The 15,183-nt window shown below is 42.4% G+C and overlaps 1 protein-coding gene across 1 annotated transcript in view; it reads right to left on the bottom strand.

Moving 5' to 3' along the window:
* Positions 1-14,377, bottom strand: part of PLPP4 (phospholipid phosphatase 4) — a 45,971-nt gene extending 31,594 nt beyond the window's left edge. Inside the window, exon 1 of the mRNA XM_030276546.4 lies at positions 13,996-14,377. Coding sequence (XP_030132406.1) covers positions 13,996-14,051 — 56 coding nt within the window. The 5' untranslated portion in view covers positions 14,052-14,377. The remainder of the gene's footprint in view (positions 1-13,995) is intronic.
* Positions 14,378-15,183: the final 806 nt, after the last annotated feature.

Raw genomic sequence — 15,183 nt, 5'->3', positions numbered from 1 at the left:
TACTCATCTGTACTCATAAAGAATGAGTAATTTCAACAAATCCATCAATGACTGTAATTATTTTTATTTTATGCAACAGCAGCAGTTTTGTAACTACTATATATTAGATCTGATTAGGTTTTCATTTATTTCTTTGACTTGTGTTCTGAATATCTTTCTAAAACTGTGTTCAAATTTAGTGTAACATAATGAAAAAAAAATAGAAAACAAACAAAAACATTTTCTGAAACTGGGCAAAATAATTTCAGAATCACATCTGAAGGAGAAAAAATATATCTGCAGAAGGCAGCAGATGTCTCTGTGAACAATACAGAAATAGAAAGTAAACAGTTAAAGGAAAGAGACTGTAAAAAAAAAAGAAATAACTTTTTTTTTAATCTTCCCAAAGAGCTCAACTGCTAATTAAATTTTTATGCCAAGACTCATAAGAGAACAATTCTCTTCTCTTTTGAAGCACTACCAATGGGTGAGTGGATATGAGCTTTCACTAGCTTGAAGGCAATTCCCTTTGTACTCTATTAAACAATCATGAGGACATACTGCCTTCTAAGCTGCCTGACACTTGGATTTATGTTCCTTTGTCCCAACCAAAAGTACAGTCTATCACTATTCATAAGTCAGCTCAAGCTTGTTTAAAGGACTAGATGTGATGAGAAATGAATGCAGGCCTTGGACAAAGAAAACTGAATTTGATCCTTTTGTGTTATGGCCCAAAGTACAACCTCAGTCATGGAAGTGTCCCCTGGCAGCAGGTGGGCAAAAAAGCTTCCTTTGTTTTAGTACAGAAAAACTTAGTCTTAGCTTTTTGGCCTTTTTTCTTCATTTTTACATATCCACCCAACATTTTTAACAGCTTAGCAAGCAAGATTTCAAACACTTCAACCTGACGACACATCTTTAAGGCATAAAAGCATTTCCATTAACTTCAAGAGCATTTAACTGCGACTTTCAATGTGGCCCAAGGGAAAGAGGAGCCCAAACTCCATTAAAAACATCAGTGAGCAACAGGTGCCCCAATCCCTGGGGTTGCTTTTGGCCATGCCAGCCCTGCTGCTTGCAGCTCCACATGGAGTAAAAATGCTGCTCTTTTCCCAGGTCTTCGAGGTACATTAACTTCATTTCCATTTCACAGCGTGCAGCCCTTTAGGATCATTTCGTGCCAGCGCCACATCACAGCCAGAGCCAGGTAACAGCTCACTAAAAGCAGTTTTGTGATGTTATGGACTAATAACTTGGGGTTATCTTTTTATGAAACCATTCACTGATAGTGAAGGAATCAAACAGAACATAAATATCCCCACAGAGGTTTTGACCTGAGTTTCCACAGTGGCTTTCATCCCCCATAAGCAGCAGCAGGATATTGTTTGGCACCTCACCTTACTGTTTCCACCACTGCCTGGCCCTCAGCTGCATGAACCACTCAGCAAAGTTTAAATTCTGCCTGGTTCTGAGCATCAACTAAAGAGAGCTTGGTTGGCTGGCAGGAGAAGGGGAAATTGGGGTTTTTTTTGCCTTTTACTTTTCCTCTCACAGACAAATCTTGTCCCAAGTACCAAGTGACAATAATTGAGAGGACAGAGTACACATGGGATGGCAAAGCACCGGGAGAGAATGAACAGGAACTTTTGATTGTGACACCCAGACCTTCATCCCAGACACCCAATGAATGCCCCTCCTCTTTTCTAAGCTTCATCTGTTGATAAGCAGATTTTATCCTCAAATGGCTCTGTCTGCATGTCCCCATTGGGGCAAACAACAAAAAGATAGCAGATGTACATCAACTTCTCTTATAAATCACCTCTGGGACTTCTGGGGAATAAATTTGGCCGTGACCACCGTGCCCTGCCTGCAGAACTCTGTGTGAGCAAACACTGCTGCCTCTCCCAAAAACACAGGTTAACCGTGACTGTTGGAACTCCATTTTGCATGTTTTTACATGGATATTTCCTCTAGTATTCCCCAAGCTGGGTCTCACAGCTAGAAATAAAAGCTTGTCTGGTGTGCCTGCCATGTTACATTGTGCAATCAGCTGTTCTGCAAGGCTGTGAACGGTGTCAGTGGTGCTGAAGTTGGTAATAGTTGCCCTAATTACAGAGGATGTGCACAATTTATAACTCAGGATTTGCTTTAGGGGCTTCCCACAAGTGATGCAGGCTGAGAAAGAAAAAGCCCAGAGTTTGCATCAGCTGAGTGCATTGAACACTGTTCACATCACCTGGGCTCACATTTGAATTCAAGACTTCAGTTTTCCCTTTCTGAAACACACTAATAGTGGGGAAAGCATTCATGTCATGTTATTTGATGTACCTGGAGAGAATAACTGATTCTCAAGCCATGAGAAAACCTAGGTTTGTTTACTGCCTACAGGTAATATTATGGGGAAAAAAAATACCGTAAATTCTTGGAGGTCATTTTACAAATTCTTGCAAAAACAGACAAAATATGAGAAGCTTGAAATGTTCTGTGGCTGGCATGTAAAATTAACAAAGCTGAAGGAGAGGGGATAGTGATGAGGGGAGATAAGCAATGCCTGTGGTTTATCAGGATGATTCTGCTCTCCATGGAGCTGGAGCAATTCAGACTCTGAAATGCTGCTGCCTGTGTGTATCAGCACGGTGAGATAGCTTTGTGTCAGCTCAGAGGTTAGCACAAGCAAGGAGATCTGAGCCATTTAATAGCTAAAGTAATTTGGGAAATCCACAGCTCCTCAGCCATCAAGAAGGGTTACAATACATATGGCCAAGACTCAATTATGAATGATGAGCAAGGGAGAAGCTGGCATGAATTAAAAATAGAACTTCAATAATATAAACTCTACTTTGATAGAAACATTTTCTGTAGTTAAGGCACAACACTGGGTGTCAAGAGAGTTGATGTTTCCTGACATGGTTTTACAGAGTAATGTTGGGCAAACCATTCCAGTATAAGTGCCAAAGTAACCCTTAATTCTGCAGTTTGTTTATTAATTGGACTTTATTAACTACACATGCCAAGTATGCACTGCTGGAAAACACCCAGCAACAGCTTTAACTTCTCCAGAGAAACCAAAAGGAAAGAGTTAATTTTAAATATATATCCTAATTTATATTGCAAGAGGTACTGAATGCAAGAGGTGCTCCCATCAGAACAGACCTGATGTTTTATTGGCTCTCCACAGACTTTCATGGAAACGTGTTACTGTAAATATCATTTTCTAACTGCACTAAAACCAGTTAAGTGCTGTCCACTCACACTGACACAGAAACACCAGTATCAATAAATTACCTCTTTTTAAACGCTAAAAGCTTTTTATTTCCCAGGACAATGCCATGCAGCATTTGCACCTGCTATTTCTGATTAACAATTTGAAAACCCCATATAGAGCTTTATTGGGACTGATAGAGACAAAGGGCACAGGCAATGTTTTTGGGGGGTTTTTATTTAATGCCACTGGCAAGGTAGTTTTTGCTTCAGATGAGTCATTATGACTTGATGGAAAATATTTCTGAATAGTTTAAATTAGCTAGCAATTGCAATGTGACATTTAATTAGCACATATGCCTCCATTAGCCTTTCAGATATACAAGAAATCATTTTGATTAAGAAAAGATGGAAAATAAATTTTGATGTGGTTTTAAAACACAGCTGTCATATTTCCCTGAAGTTCTATAAAAGGAGAGCTTCCAGTATTTTCCTTCAGCCTTACTGATATGTTTCCCAGATTTGCCTCGCATATCCACTGATTTTACAGATTTATATCAGGGTGTAACTTCTTCCAAAGATGAATGGCCTCTCCTCCTTGCAGCCAACACTGCACCCAGCAAGGAGGCAACAGCTGTAGAGCCTGGGTTCACTTTAAAGCTCAGATCTCAAACTAAAAACAATACAGGCTCACAACAGGAGCCCTGCAGCTTATGAAATCACATATAAATGAAATACATACTTAGAATACATAACATAAAAGAGCAAACCAACAGTCTTTTCACAATGCTGAAAAAGAAAGAACAGCCTGGAGAGTTTTAGAACCTGTTAGTTTTCTTTGCACTTAAATTATATTCTCCCCATTTTCTCAGCCCTTGGCATTTGAACTCTCTCTAAGTAAAAAATTTCTCTCCTGTGACAGAGAGGAAAGGGAAAGGATTATCTGAGCATGCATGAACAGCACAAGAACAAGAGGTTAACACAGTGAGGAAGTTGTGGTTTTGCACCTGAAAGATTCCAAATACTTCCAGTCCATTCATTTTCCTTGTTAGGGGCTGAGCCTTTGATAGTAAGCAGAGCTAAATATCACTGAGCATCATTATTGTGAATCAAGAAAACTCCCATTCCATGGGAATAAAATGGGTTTCCAGGCCTTAAAGTACTTAATTAGCTTCAATACAGCATTTTCACCATCATATCTCCCTCACAGAAGTGGGATATTTGGAAGTGAAAGGAAGAAAGAAGGAACAGCTGGTCATGCAGCATCGCAGCTTTGATCAGAAGAGCAGCAGACACGAGTGATTATACTGAACCATGAAAAAAAAAACTACTGCAAAATGACTCTAAGTCATATTTTTTGACTTGTTTTTTAATTTTCACAACTTTCCTTGACCTAATATTGAAAGTGATCTTTGCAGCTTTGCATTCTGGTCAGCAGAGTATAAAATAAACCATTCTGAAACAAAATCAGCTTTTGTTGTTTTGGCATTTAGCTGCTCCTGGGGTGAAAGAACCATCCAGTCCTTGTGATCCCTGCTCACATGGAGCAGTGCTGCCCTTGGAAAACAAGGCAAGGAGGTCAGAGCTGCTGCTTATTGTGGCAAGGTGCAACTCTTCAGGCCATCCAGAAATGTGCCAGAAATAATCAACAGTGGTAGTTTTAAAGAAATAACCAATATCAGCCAAGTGAAAACTGTTGGCTCCTGCTTTCATTGCATTAGCTCTTAATTTATTTGCTAAAATAAAATTATTTATGGTATTAGTTGCTGCCTCTATCCTCTGTTTTTATAAATATACCCTGTGATATGAGATATTTCACAAAAGCATTTTAATGTGTGTTTGGGGAGGAGAAAGTAGAGAGAAATGAAATAATGAGTTTTGCAGCCATTAGAAGTGTCAAAGCTGGCAGCTGTACATCATCCTAAAGCAAAAAACAAAATTCATATTACAGGCTTAAATTAACCAAGCACATATCTGAATAATGAACCCAAACACCCTGCAGACAGTCAAAATTTTCATCTTGATGTTTTTAATGCTTACTTTGATTACATCTCAAACTGTTTTCAGTCAAACTCTCCACAGTTCCCTGCACAACTACACAGAAAATTGATGGACCTGAGCCTGGTTAAGTTTCTTTTTTTTCATATCTGCATGTCACACACTATTGATTATGTTTGGACCCGAATTAAAAGTTGGGGTAAACTCACAACCATGCTGAGTTTCTCTGTGTGACAAAAGCTTCCCCCTCAGTTATCTCTGTCCTTCCCTCACTCCTCCTCCTAATGATATTCCCAATAAAATCCAATTCTGTTAAAATCACTCAGTCCAAAAACACTTGTGTGCCAACTACAGGTTCCAGAGTATTAGCAATGATTAGAAAAATAATAATATTAAGAGAAGAAGATCTAGAAATGGAGAACAGGAATGTAACTTTTTGCATTTGTAGCACTCACTGAGGTGCAATAGCAATAGTTCCACTCCTGGAAAGCACCTTGGGCACAGACAAACACAATTATTAGTTATTAATTATTAATGGCCTCTCTGCAGGCTGTGAGGGCTCAGACAGGCTGTTAGATCTGTTCTCCCATCAGTGAGAACTGGCAGTTAATGAAAACAGGATGATTTCTATCAGGTGGCACTCCCCTCTGTTCTCCCTTTCCAAGGCTTCACTACACTTGGCAGGGAGCCACAAACCCTCCAGAGTTTGTGAAACATTTCTGAGCTAGCATTATACATGCTAAAGAGGCAGAAAAACTTCTCACCCAAAACAGGCTGAAATGTCAGATTGCAGAGTAAAACATTGCACCTAATCTAGCATTTCATTTGTCCCACAATCTGATTAATGCAGAATATTTAGCACACAAACTTTGGCAGGCACAAACTTTGGTCCTGCACAAGGGACCATCAGCTTCTCTTCAGTGTTTGCTGAAGTATTCTCCAATTCCAAATTGGTATCTCTGTTTCCTTTCCCACCCACCAAGATGAGTCAAAAAATCCCTTGCAAGGAATTTCAGTTCGAAGTTTTACCCACACACTGGGGCACTCTCAGGCAATGGAAACCTCAGTTCACCCAGTTCACTTCAGCTTATAGGAGCAGCCAGTTTGTCTCCTCACAGCAAAGCAAAACTTGATGTAAAATACTCCTAAAAGGCACCAGTGTGACTTGCATTTTAAAGCTTCCACAGGTGGAGACTCTCCCTGTCCTTGGCAGTCCATCACAGTGCTCCAAGTCCTTAACATTAGAATATATTTCCTCACACTCAAGCTGTTTCCTTTGCTACAAATTTAAAAATCTTTCCTTTCTAATTCCCAGAGGAGGTGAAGAGCAGCTTGCTGTCTCCATACACCTTTATGGAGCTGCTTACCTGGGAAAATCACTGCCATGTCTCCTCAGAGCTTCAGATTAAACAACTGAATTACTTCTACCTTTTCCAGAAAAAAAAAAAAAAATGTTTTCTATACGTCTCTTACAATCTTCCTCACTCCTCCCTCCAGCTCTCTGGAATTCACCTGAATAATTAATCTCAATCAGCTACTTACTGTGAAAACACCAATTGTTACCCTGTTGCCTACTCTACAGTAAAACAATTTCCACTTATTGCATTCTTATGCCATTTTAATTAAAATTCAGTGGTATTTTAACAAGGAAAATATTTAGCCATTCAGATAGCAAAGCTAGAAGTGTTTTGTAATGCAGAGAAATAAACAAAATACACAGTGACTGTAGCAATCTGATTTAAAATGAAGAAAAAAATGCCAGTCTATTTTTCTACAGAATTGTATGACAGAATTTTTATATATAAATCATTTTTGGTCCAATGATGACAAATTTAACATTTAAAGGCAAGGGAAAAATGTGAATAGAAGGTACTTTAAAATCCATATAGTCCTGAAAATCTTAGTTCAAGTGTTAGAACTGACAACAACTTTGTCTCTTCCATGCAGACAATGCAACTGGATCCAGAACCCAGAAACAAGTGAACCTTTCCTCAGCCATCCAAGCCTAAGTCCCTGCTGCTCATTAGTGGATCACAACCAATACTTTAATTAGGGACATGAGTGCTGTGTTTAGCTTTCTGTCCCTGTCTCTAATCCTTGCCAATAGGGATGCAGCACTCAGGCATCCCCTGTTCAGTACCAGCATAGTCCTCACTACACAAAAAAGTTACAAGACTCACTAAATATTATCCTTAATTCATTTTTAGCATCAATAATTCTGGCAGCTATTTCCAAGTGCTTTTCAAAGGCACTGACAGATTGGGAGACCATAAAGATCTTGATTTACTGTGCCAGATATGAGTACATTCTCAGCAGTAAGACTATAATTTTTATTAAATTCTTTCCCATAAGAATCACAGTTGTGCCCTATCTTGACTGTGCTTAGATCAAAGTATAAGAATCAATGTATTAAAGAAAAAATTTTCCCCAGGAACCCTATCAGTAGCATTCTCCCTATAAAACATCCCCAATCAGGCTAGAAGCAAATAAACATAAAGTGCCAAAGCCTGTGAGTAAATGGGATTCAACAACAAGATTCAACAAGAGACACAAAGTCACCATTTACTCCTCAAAAAATCTGGAGCAGATGCTTTGGCATTGACAATAACATCCTCTTTTAGCATGTATTCAGCTGTGAGTTTAGCCATGGAGATCAACTGTAAATCCTATCCTATTAGGAGGACAATTAGAATTACTGCCATTAAATCCCCTTCCCTCTTCCCATCCTTTCACTCCCTGTTTCCCCCAGACTCAGGGAAGACAAATGAAATAATTCAGTTCCACAATCTAGAAGTATTGATACAACAGTCTGTAAAAAGAATCTGTCTTTTGCTCAGACCAGAGTCTGCAATAAAAGAAAGGTAGGTACAATTTCTCCTGAATTACTGTTATCAAAGTCAGTAAAATCCTACCCTATTCCAATAAATAAAATAGAGAAACAATGGAATCAGGAGATTCAGTTAATGGAATCTCCAAATAGCTGAACAGCAGGATGGCACTGGGTGGATGCTGCTTCATCACTCCCCTCCTCAGCTGGATGGGGGAGAGAAAATACATTGAAAGGCACCTGGGTGGAGGTGAGAACAGGCAGAGATCGCTCAGCAGTTACTGTCATAGGAAAACCAGACCTGACTGAAAGAAACTAGTCCAATCACAGCAGGAAAATGAGAAAATAAAACCTAAGCCTTGAAACAGCTTCCCACCTTTCTCCCCAGGCTTAAGGTGGAATTTTTTCTCCCTCCTCCCCTGCAGTGGTACAGGGGGTGGGGAATGCAGACTGAGATCAGGTCATCACAGCCACCCCTGCCACCAAAACCCGGCCAAAAAACCAGAACAGCAGCAAGTTTCCCTGTGAGCTCCCTGGGAATTCACCCACAGGACAGGCACATGATCATTTTGTTCTGTGCCTCCTATGACACCAGGTCCCACTGGTATTTAGGGCCTTTTGTTTTCACAGTAACCTGTCCAGGACACAGTGCAAATTAAAATTTAAAAGTTAAGTTAACTTAATTTAAAACTTAACACAGTGCAAGTTAAAATTCAGGTTACTTTGTGGTATATCAGGGAGGTACAGGAGCTCCACTCCAGCTCTCCCATCCCTTCAAAGGTGTGACCAACTCTGCTGGAACAAGTCTGTAGCTCAATATGCAACCTCTGATAGGTGTCCTCAGATCCCAAGCACAAGAAAAAGTCTTTTCTACAGCAGGTCTTGCCCTTACCTCTTCATTAATCCTACTCAGTGAATTAGACTTTAACCTGCACCACAAAACAACTCTTTCCCTCACTTCTTATTTACAGCTTACAACGATGCAGCTATTTTAAAGCAAGTTAGAAAACATATTGATGTTTTCATTTCCTATTGTCATTACTATTTGTGAATCTAATACTGAAAAAGCTCCAAGAAGGTTCAACGTGTTTGGCTACCCCATGACAAAGAATTTATCAATTAACTGAAGGATTAGGGTGAGAAAAAGAAGGATTGCCCTTGTTTTCTTGATGAGAAATGAGGGTCTGAAATGAAATGAAATGCAAGACTGTGAGGATCAGAAGTCAAATAGAAGATTCCAAACAAAGTCAGAGGATCAGAAGTCAAATACCAGGTTCCAAACAAAGTCAGAATTATTGGATATTCAAACTGAGAACAGAGGGCACAAAACCACTAAGAAGTGGCCAGATACCTACTTTGAAACATTCACAAGAGTGCCAAGGCTTAAGAGGAAGAAGCCAAGGCCTAAGAGGAATTCAATTTGCTTTGAATTCTGGGTCCAACTGATTTGTGTAAATTCACAGCATTTGAGCTGGAATGAGAAAACAAATCTTAATGTCTCATTCTGGTGATTTCTTCTCAATGCCATCTTGCTTGTGCCACCTGCAGTCACAATTTTCAGTTAAGTCTATCCTCCAAAAAATCCCATCCATAGGAGAGATAAAAGGCAAACACACTCTGGAGAAGAGCAGTGCAGAAGTGCAGCATTGTAGGATTTCCTCGGGTAATTGATTTTCTGTCTGTGTTAACAAGACAATACACAGTATCATTTATAAAGGCAACATATGCAGGATATCCAGAAGACAACATCCCCTGACAAAGAAAGCTACTTGAAAGAGCTTGGCACACTAAATTATTTCATGCATATTCATAACTTGATTAAAATATTAATACTGTAAACTTGTAAGAAACACAACAGGCACAGAAACAGCTTTTATTTACTTACACCAGGAGCTGAACATGGCACACACACAAAGGATTGTCAACATTACTCAGTGCTGGAAACTCACACGTGTGCAATATATATCTGTATATTAGCCTGCAGATAAACATTTATTCCCAAGGGAGGCTGCTAATGAGACTCTGCTGTGGGGAAGATATCCAATTACTCCAAATGACATTTATATTTTAATCACATCACATGCACTGAAGAGCTGGAGGTTTGATGAAGCAATCCTTGAAAGACTTTGCCTTTTTAATCAATTAGCTCTCTAAACATCAGTGATGTGCTGTTGACAAGTCCTTGGGTTAAATATACAACAACAACAAATCCTCTCTCCCTGCCAGGAGGAAACAATGTGGTCTTCTAAAACTTCTGAAACAGGTGCAAAAGTTTTCCTCATAGAAGACACCTAAAACAGAACATTAGGAAATAAAGACACCCCCAGGCTCACTCTGAGCTACCACACAGTGAAATCATTCTAGGACAGATGAAAAGCTTTGTTTTAAGGGCAACACTCCTGTGTAAAACCATCAGACTCACTCGCAAATCCTTTTATAATTGGCTTATCTGAATAAAACAAAGTCAGGCAAAACAATTTGCTTTCTTCAAGCAACCTGTAAGTGACAAATGCCACTGCACACATGGAGATGAAAGTTTGGTCATTTTTAACATGTTTTAGTATTAATCAGGCATTTTAAGATGCTCCAAGTCATAGAAATAAGTACAAAAATGAAGAAAAACAGAGCTGCACGACCCTAATCCAATCATTCTTCAAATTAGTATTGGATTTTTCCTGTAAACAGTACATCCTCATGGCTGGTGTATTAAACAACAGACCACTGCTATTTCTGAGAGCTTGCATGAAAACCCCACTTGAAAAATGAAACTCATTTCTAGTTCTGTACAAATATTTCTTAATAAGTAAAAACCTAGAACTGAGTCAGTTGTTATCATTATCCTCCCTAAATGGCTCTGAATTCAACCAAATCAATACTCAACTACCAAAAATGTGCATTAACAAGATTCCAAGATTCCTAATTCAGTCAGATCAGGGCAGCCCAATCAAAAGGTGCAAGGATAAATATTTTGAAAGCTAAAAATTAATTTGATAATTAAGAAACTGGGAGAAACTGTGGAGCAGAACAGAAATATCACCATCCTTGTAGTTTGGATCTTGCAGCTTGAGAGCTATTTTGCTGAAGGTGCTCAAAGATACCTATTTAACTTTGTAGTAAAGTTTGTATTTAGGTACATTTTTTTTCCTGCAACCACTTGTTTTTGGGTTTTGACTCTTTGTTGTTTGGAGTTAAGGTTTGTTAGCTTTTCTTTTCAACTCCTGCTTCTCAATTTTAGGCAAACACAGTCCTTCTAATAAATCTCTTCTAACTAATCCCTCCTTCAATACCACTAAATCCTGAGGGCTAAAATGCCCTTTAGCACAGATCTCTGTAAAGGCAGAGAAGCTTGAGTTGCTAAATTTCAATACCTAATCTGGTCTTTAATTGCTAAGTGAGCTCTCAGCAATTGCCATGAACACAACACCTAGAACTGAGTCAGTTGTTATCATTATCCTCCCTAAATGGCTCTGAATTCAACCAAATCAATACTCAACTACCAAAAATGTGCATTGCTTCTAAGGGTGCCCATCTGCAGGATAGAAGAGATCTTATATAACAAGTACAGGTTTCTGCCTTTGATGGAATGACTGACGTTGATAATTACGGCAACTGGAGGAAAAAGAGATTGCCAGTCTTAAACATAGAAAACATGGTTGCTCTTGATCTAAAATACATTCAAATTGGCAATACATTCAGTTTCAGCAATCATCAACAGAAGTTTTCACACCTCCATTTTTATGAAATGACATTTATTACCAAGCAAAGCACCAGAGTGGAATGTGCACCTTTTTCTTTTGCATTCTGTGGTACAAAATATGCCAGTCTATTGCTGTGAGTGACACGAGCTGTTAGGTTGAAGCTCAAAGACATCTGGGAGGCACAGATGGTTCAGAACTCTCAAGTAGCTGTGGAACCATTCCCTTCAAGGTCAGGCTTCTGCCACTGCAAGGATTGCTAATGACACAAAGCCACCAAGACCTTTTCAGAAAGAGCTCCTTCTCCTCTGTCCAGTTCCTCATTTCCTGGCACTCACCACAGAGATGAGCTCAGACCCAGCCTCAAATCATTTCTGTTAATGGCTTTTCCTCTCCAAGGGAGGTGAAACTTGCAGCCCTTCCACTCCTAGAAATCTCTTCTGCAGTAGAGCTCAAGCTGCTGCTGCCTGGATTCCAGTCCCAGGGCTTCCAAATTCACCAGTGAACCTCTGAAAAGAGATTCCTGAACTGAACTCAATGCTCCATAAAAAACTTTGTCTATAAAACCACAGGAAACAGAGTGTTTAAACCTCTGCAACATAAAAGTTTCAAAATGCGAGTAATTGCCGCTTTAGAATACTGAGGGAACTGTTGAATACTATTGCAATAGCAAAAGATCACTTCTGTGCTAATATTATCTGAATAGGAAAGCTTTCCTTCTGGCCTACCTAGAGATGATATTCTTGCAACCATTACCAGCAAATAAAGTGCAGTTCTTCATGAAACTAAGTAGTGACCTGAATTTGGAACACTACCATGCCCATCACTTTCAGATGTCAATGAATGCTCTGAATGACCTATTGAAATACCAGAATTATTCCCCAGAATCCCAATGAGGCAGGAACTGAGCTGTGTGAAAATATGAGAATTCTTCCACAGGCATTTGCCATTGTGGTGACTCTACCAAGAGCTTTTCTGTTAGCTACCTTTCCTCAGAGGATTTTGGAACAAACACATAAAGAGTGGTGAAAATAATGGAATCTTTTAGAGAGAAATAAAGAGAGAAGAAAAGCACAACCAAGAAATTACTGATTATGATGGCTCATGATTTACATATCATAGTAATAAGCTACATGAAGAGATCTCCTATGGGGTGGTGTAGGTGATGAATTACACACACAATCATAAAGAAGAGAAAGGTTCTGAAGTAGCATCAGCTTCTGAAGTCTTTGCTCACCCTGTAACTCCATGTATTCCAGAAAGGAGTTCTGTTGACAGGAACAGGTCTGCTTTCAAAGTGAGATGCAACTGAACTGACAGGTATCAAAGGCACCTCACAGGGTTTTGTTGCAAATCAAAAGATTTGCATCAATATTCAGGAGAAATGAACACCGAGGAAAAAATCAAACACCAGTAAATTGGACAAGTTATTAATTAACCATGAGGGATTCAGAAAAGACTCATCAAAGTATTCAGTTTCACCGGGTCTAAGTCAATATCACAGCTTAACAGATGTCCTGTACTGCCTGCATCTGTGACCAACAGCATCCATCCTCAGGAAAACAAACGAGCAAACAGCAAAATCTGATCCCGGTTCTGTGGTACTTCTGAGAGATCACAAAGACTGAGAACACTCATCTTTAAACATTTAGCAATAGAAATGCAAACTTATATAGAGTGTAACTTTTCATTGTTCAAATGCAGGCAGAGCACAAACTGAGTGGAAGAAAGGGCTGAAATACACAAAGAAAAAAAAAAAAAAAAAAAAAAGGCTAAGAGAAAGAACGGTCCTGCAGCGATAGCTGCACATCTTTCAACAAGCAGATTTTCGTGACTTTCCTCCCTGCCCAACAGAGTGCGGACAAGCTTCCGAAACCCTTTCTCACACGTTTCGTCTCCCGCGGTCCCTGCTCAGCTCCAGCTCCGGCGCCGCATCTCCCCGGCCCCGGCGCTCCAGCTGCGGCCAGAACCAGCTGTTGAGGCGCGTTCACAGCCCCGCCAGGTGAGACTTTACCCCACGGACTACCACCGACCCTCCAGCACCTTTGGGGCTGCATTGTTTTGGCTGGTGGCATTTTGCACACTTCCCTCACAAACAGCAAGAAAAATTCCACTCGGCTCTTCGGCAAAACGCCGGGGCTGGGAGAGTTCCCTTAAAGCCTCACCTGAGCGAAATATTCCACCCTGAGCATCCCAGCGGGCATCCCGAGAGGGGTCCGCTGACCGCCGGACCCACCGGGCGAGCCCCGCAGCTCCATCCCGCACCTCCCTCCCGCACCGCCCGGCGCTACTCACACGAAGACCCCGAAGAGCAGCACCCGTATGCCGATCTCGATCGCCAGCTCCCGCATGGTGGGTCCGGCGCTCCCGCAGCCCCGCACGCCGCCTCTCACGCCCGGGGGCAGCGGGGCCGCCTCGGGCCGCCCGTCCCGGAGCGCCGGAGCCCCGCACGGAGCCCGCCCGGCCCCGCCATCCCTCGGCCGCCGTCGATGCTCTGCGGGGCGCGGCGCTGGTGCGGCGGAGAGAGCGCCGGGGGAGGGTCCCGGTGAATAACGCGGTGTCTGTCCCCGCTCGGGGGAGGGTCCCGGTGATTAACGCGGTGTCCCCGCTCGGGGGAGGGTCCCGGTGGTTAACGCGGTGTCCCCGCTCGGGGGAGGGTCCCGGTGAATAACGCGGTGTCCCCGCTCGGGGGAGGGTCCCGGTGAATAACGCGGTGTCTGTCCCCACTTAGAGGAGGGACCCGGTGAATAACGCGGTGTCCCCGCTCGGGGGAGGGTCCCGGTGGTTAACGCGGTGTCTGTCCTCGCTCGGGGGAGGGTCCCGGTGAATAACGCGGTGTCCCCGCTTAGGGGAGGGTCCCGGTGAATAATACGGTGTCTATCCCCACTTAGGGGAGGGTCCTGGTGATTAACGCGGTGTCCCCGCTCGGGGGAGGGTCCCGGTGATTAACGCGGTGTCTGTCCCCGCTTAGGGGAGGGTCCCGGTGAATAACGCGGTGTCTGTCCCCGCTCGGGGGAGGGTCCCGGTGAATAACGCGGTGTCCCCGCTCGAGGGAGGGTCCCGGTGAATAACGCGGTGTCTGTCCCCACTTAGGGGAGGGTCCTGGTGATTAACGCGGTGTCCCCGCTCGGGGGAGGGTCCCGGGGATCCTGGGGATTTCCCCTCCCCGCCTCCCCGCCCGCCCCTCGGGGCCGCCCTGCGCCGCCACCCGGGGCTCGCCGGCACCGGGATGCTGTCCCCGCCTAACGCGGGGAAGAGGCGCGATGAGAGCGATTTTTCCGCCCCTCCGCATCCTTCCCCGGCGGGCCGTGAGCCCATCGGTGCGCGGGGCTGACACCCCAGAGCACCACACGCTGGTCCGGTCCCATCTCTGGCTCGCAATGAAGCCCCGCGTTTGGGAAAAGATGGAGAAGAGCGCTAATAAATGGGGCTGGCGGGAGGGAGCATCACGGCACACAGATAACACCGGCTGCTCGCAAAACT

Source organism: Taeniopygia guttata, chromosome 6 (assembly GCF_048771995.1).
Source record: "Taeniopygia guttata chromosome 6, bTaeGut7.mat, whole genome shotgun sequence".
NCBI classification, from domain to species: domain Eukaryota; kingdom Metazoa; phylum Chordata; class Aves; order Passeriformes; family Estrildidae; genus Taeniopygia; species Taeniopygia guttata.
Note: the sequence above shows the minus strand (reverse complement) of the source record. Positions and strands in the feature narration are given on the sequence as shown.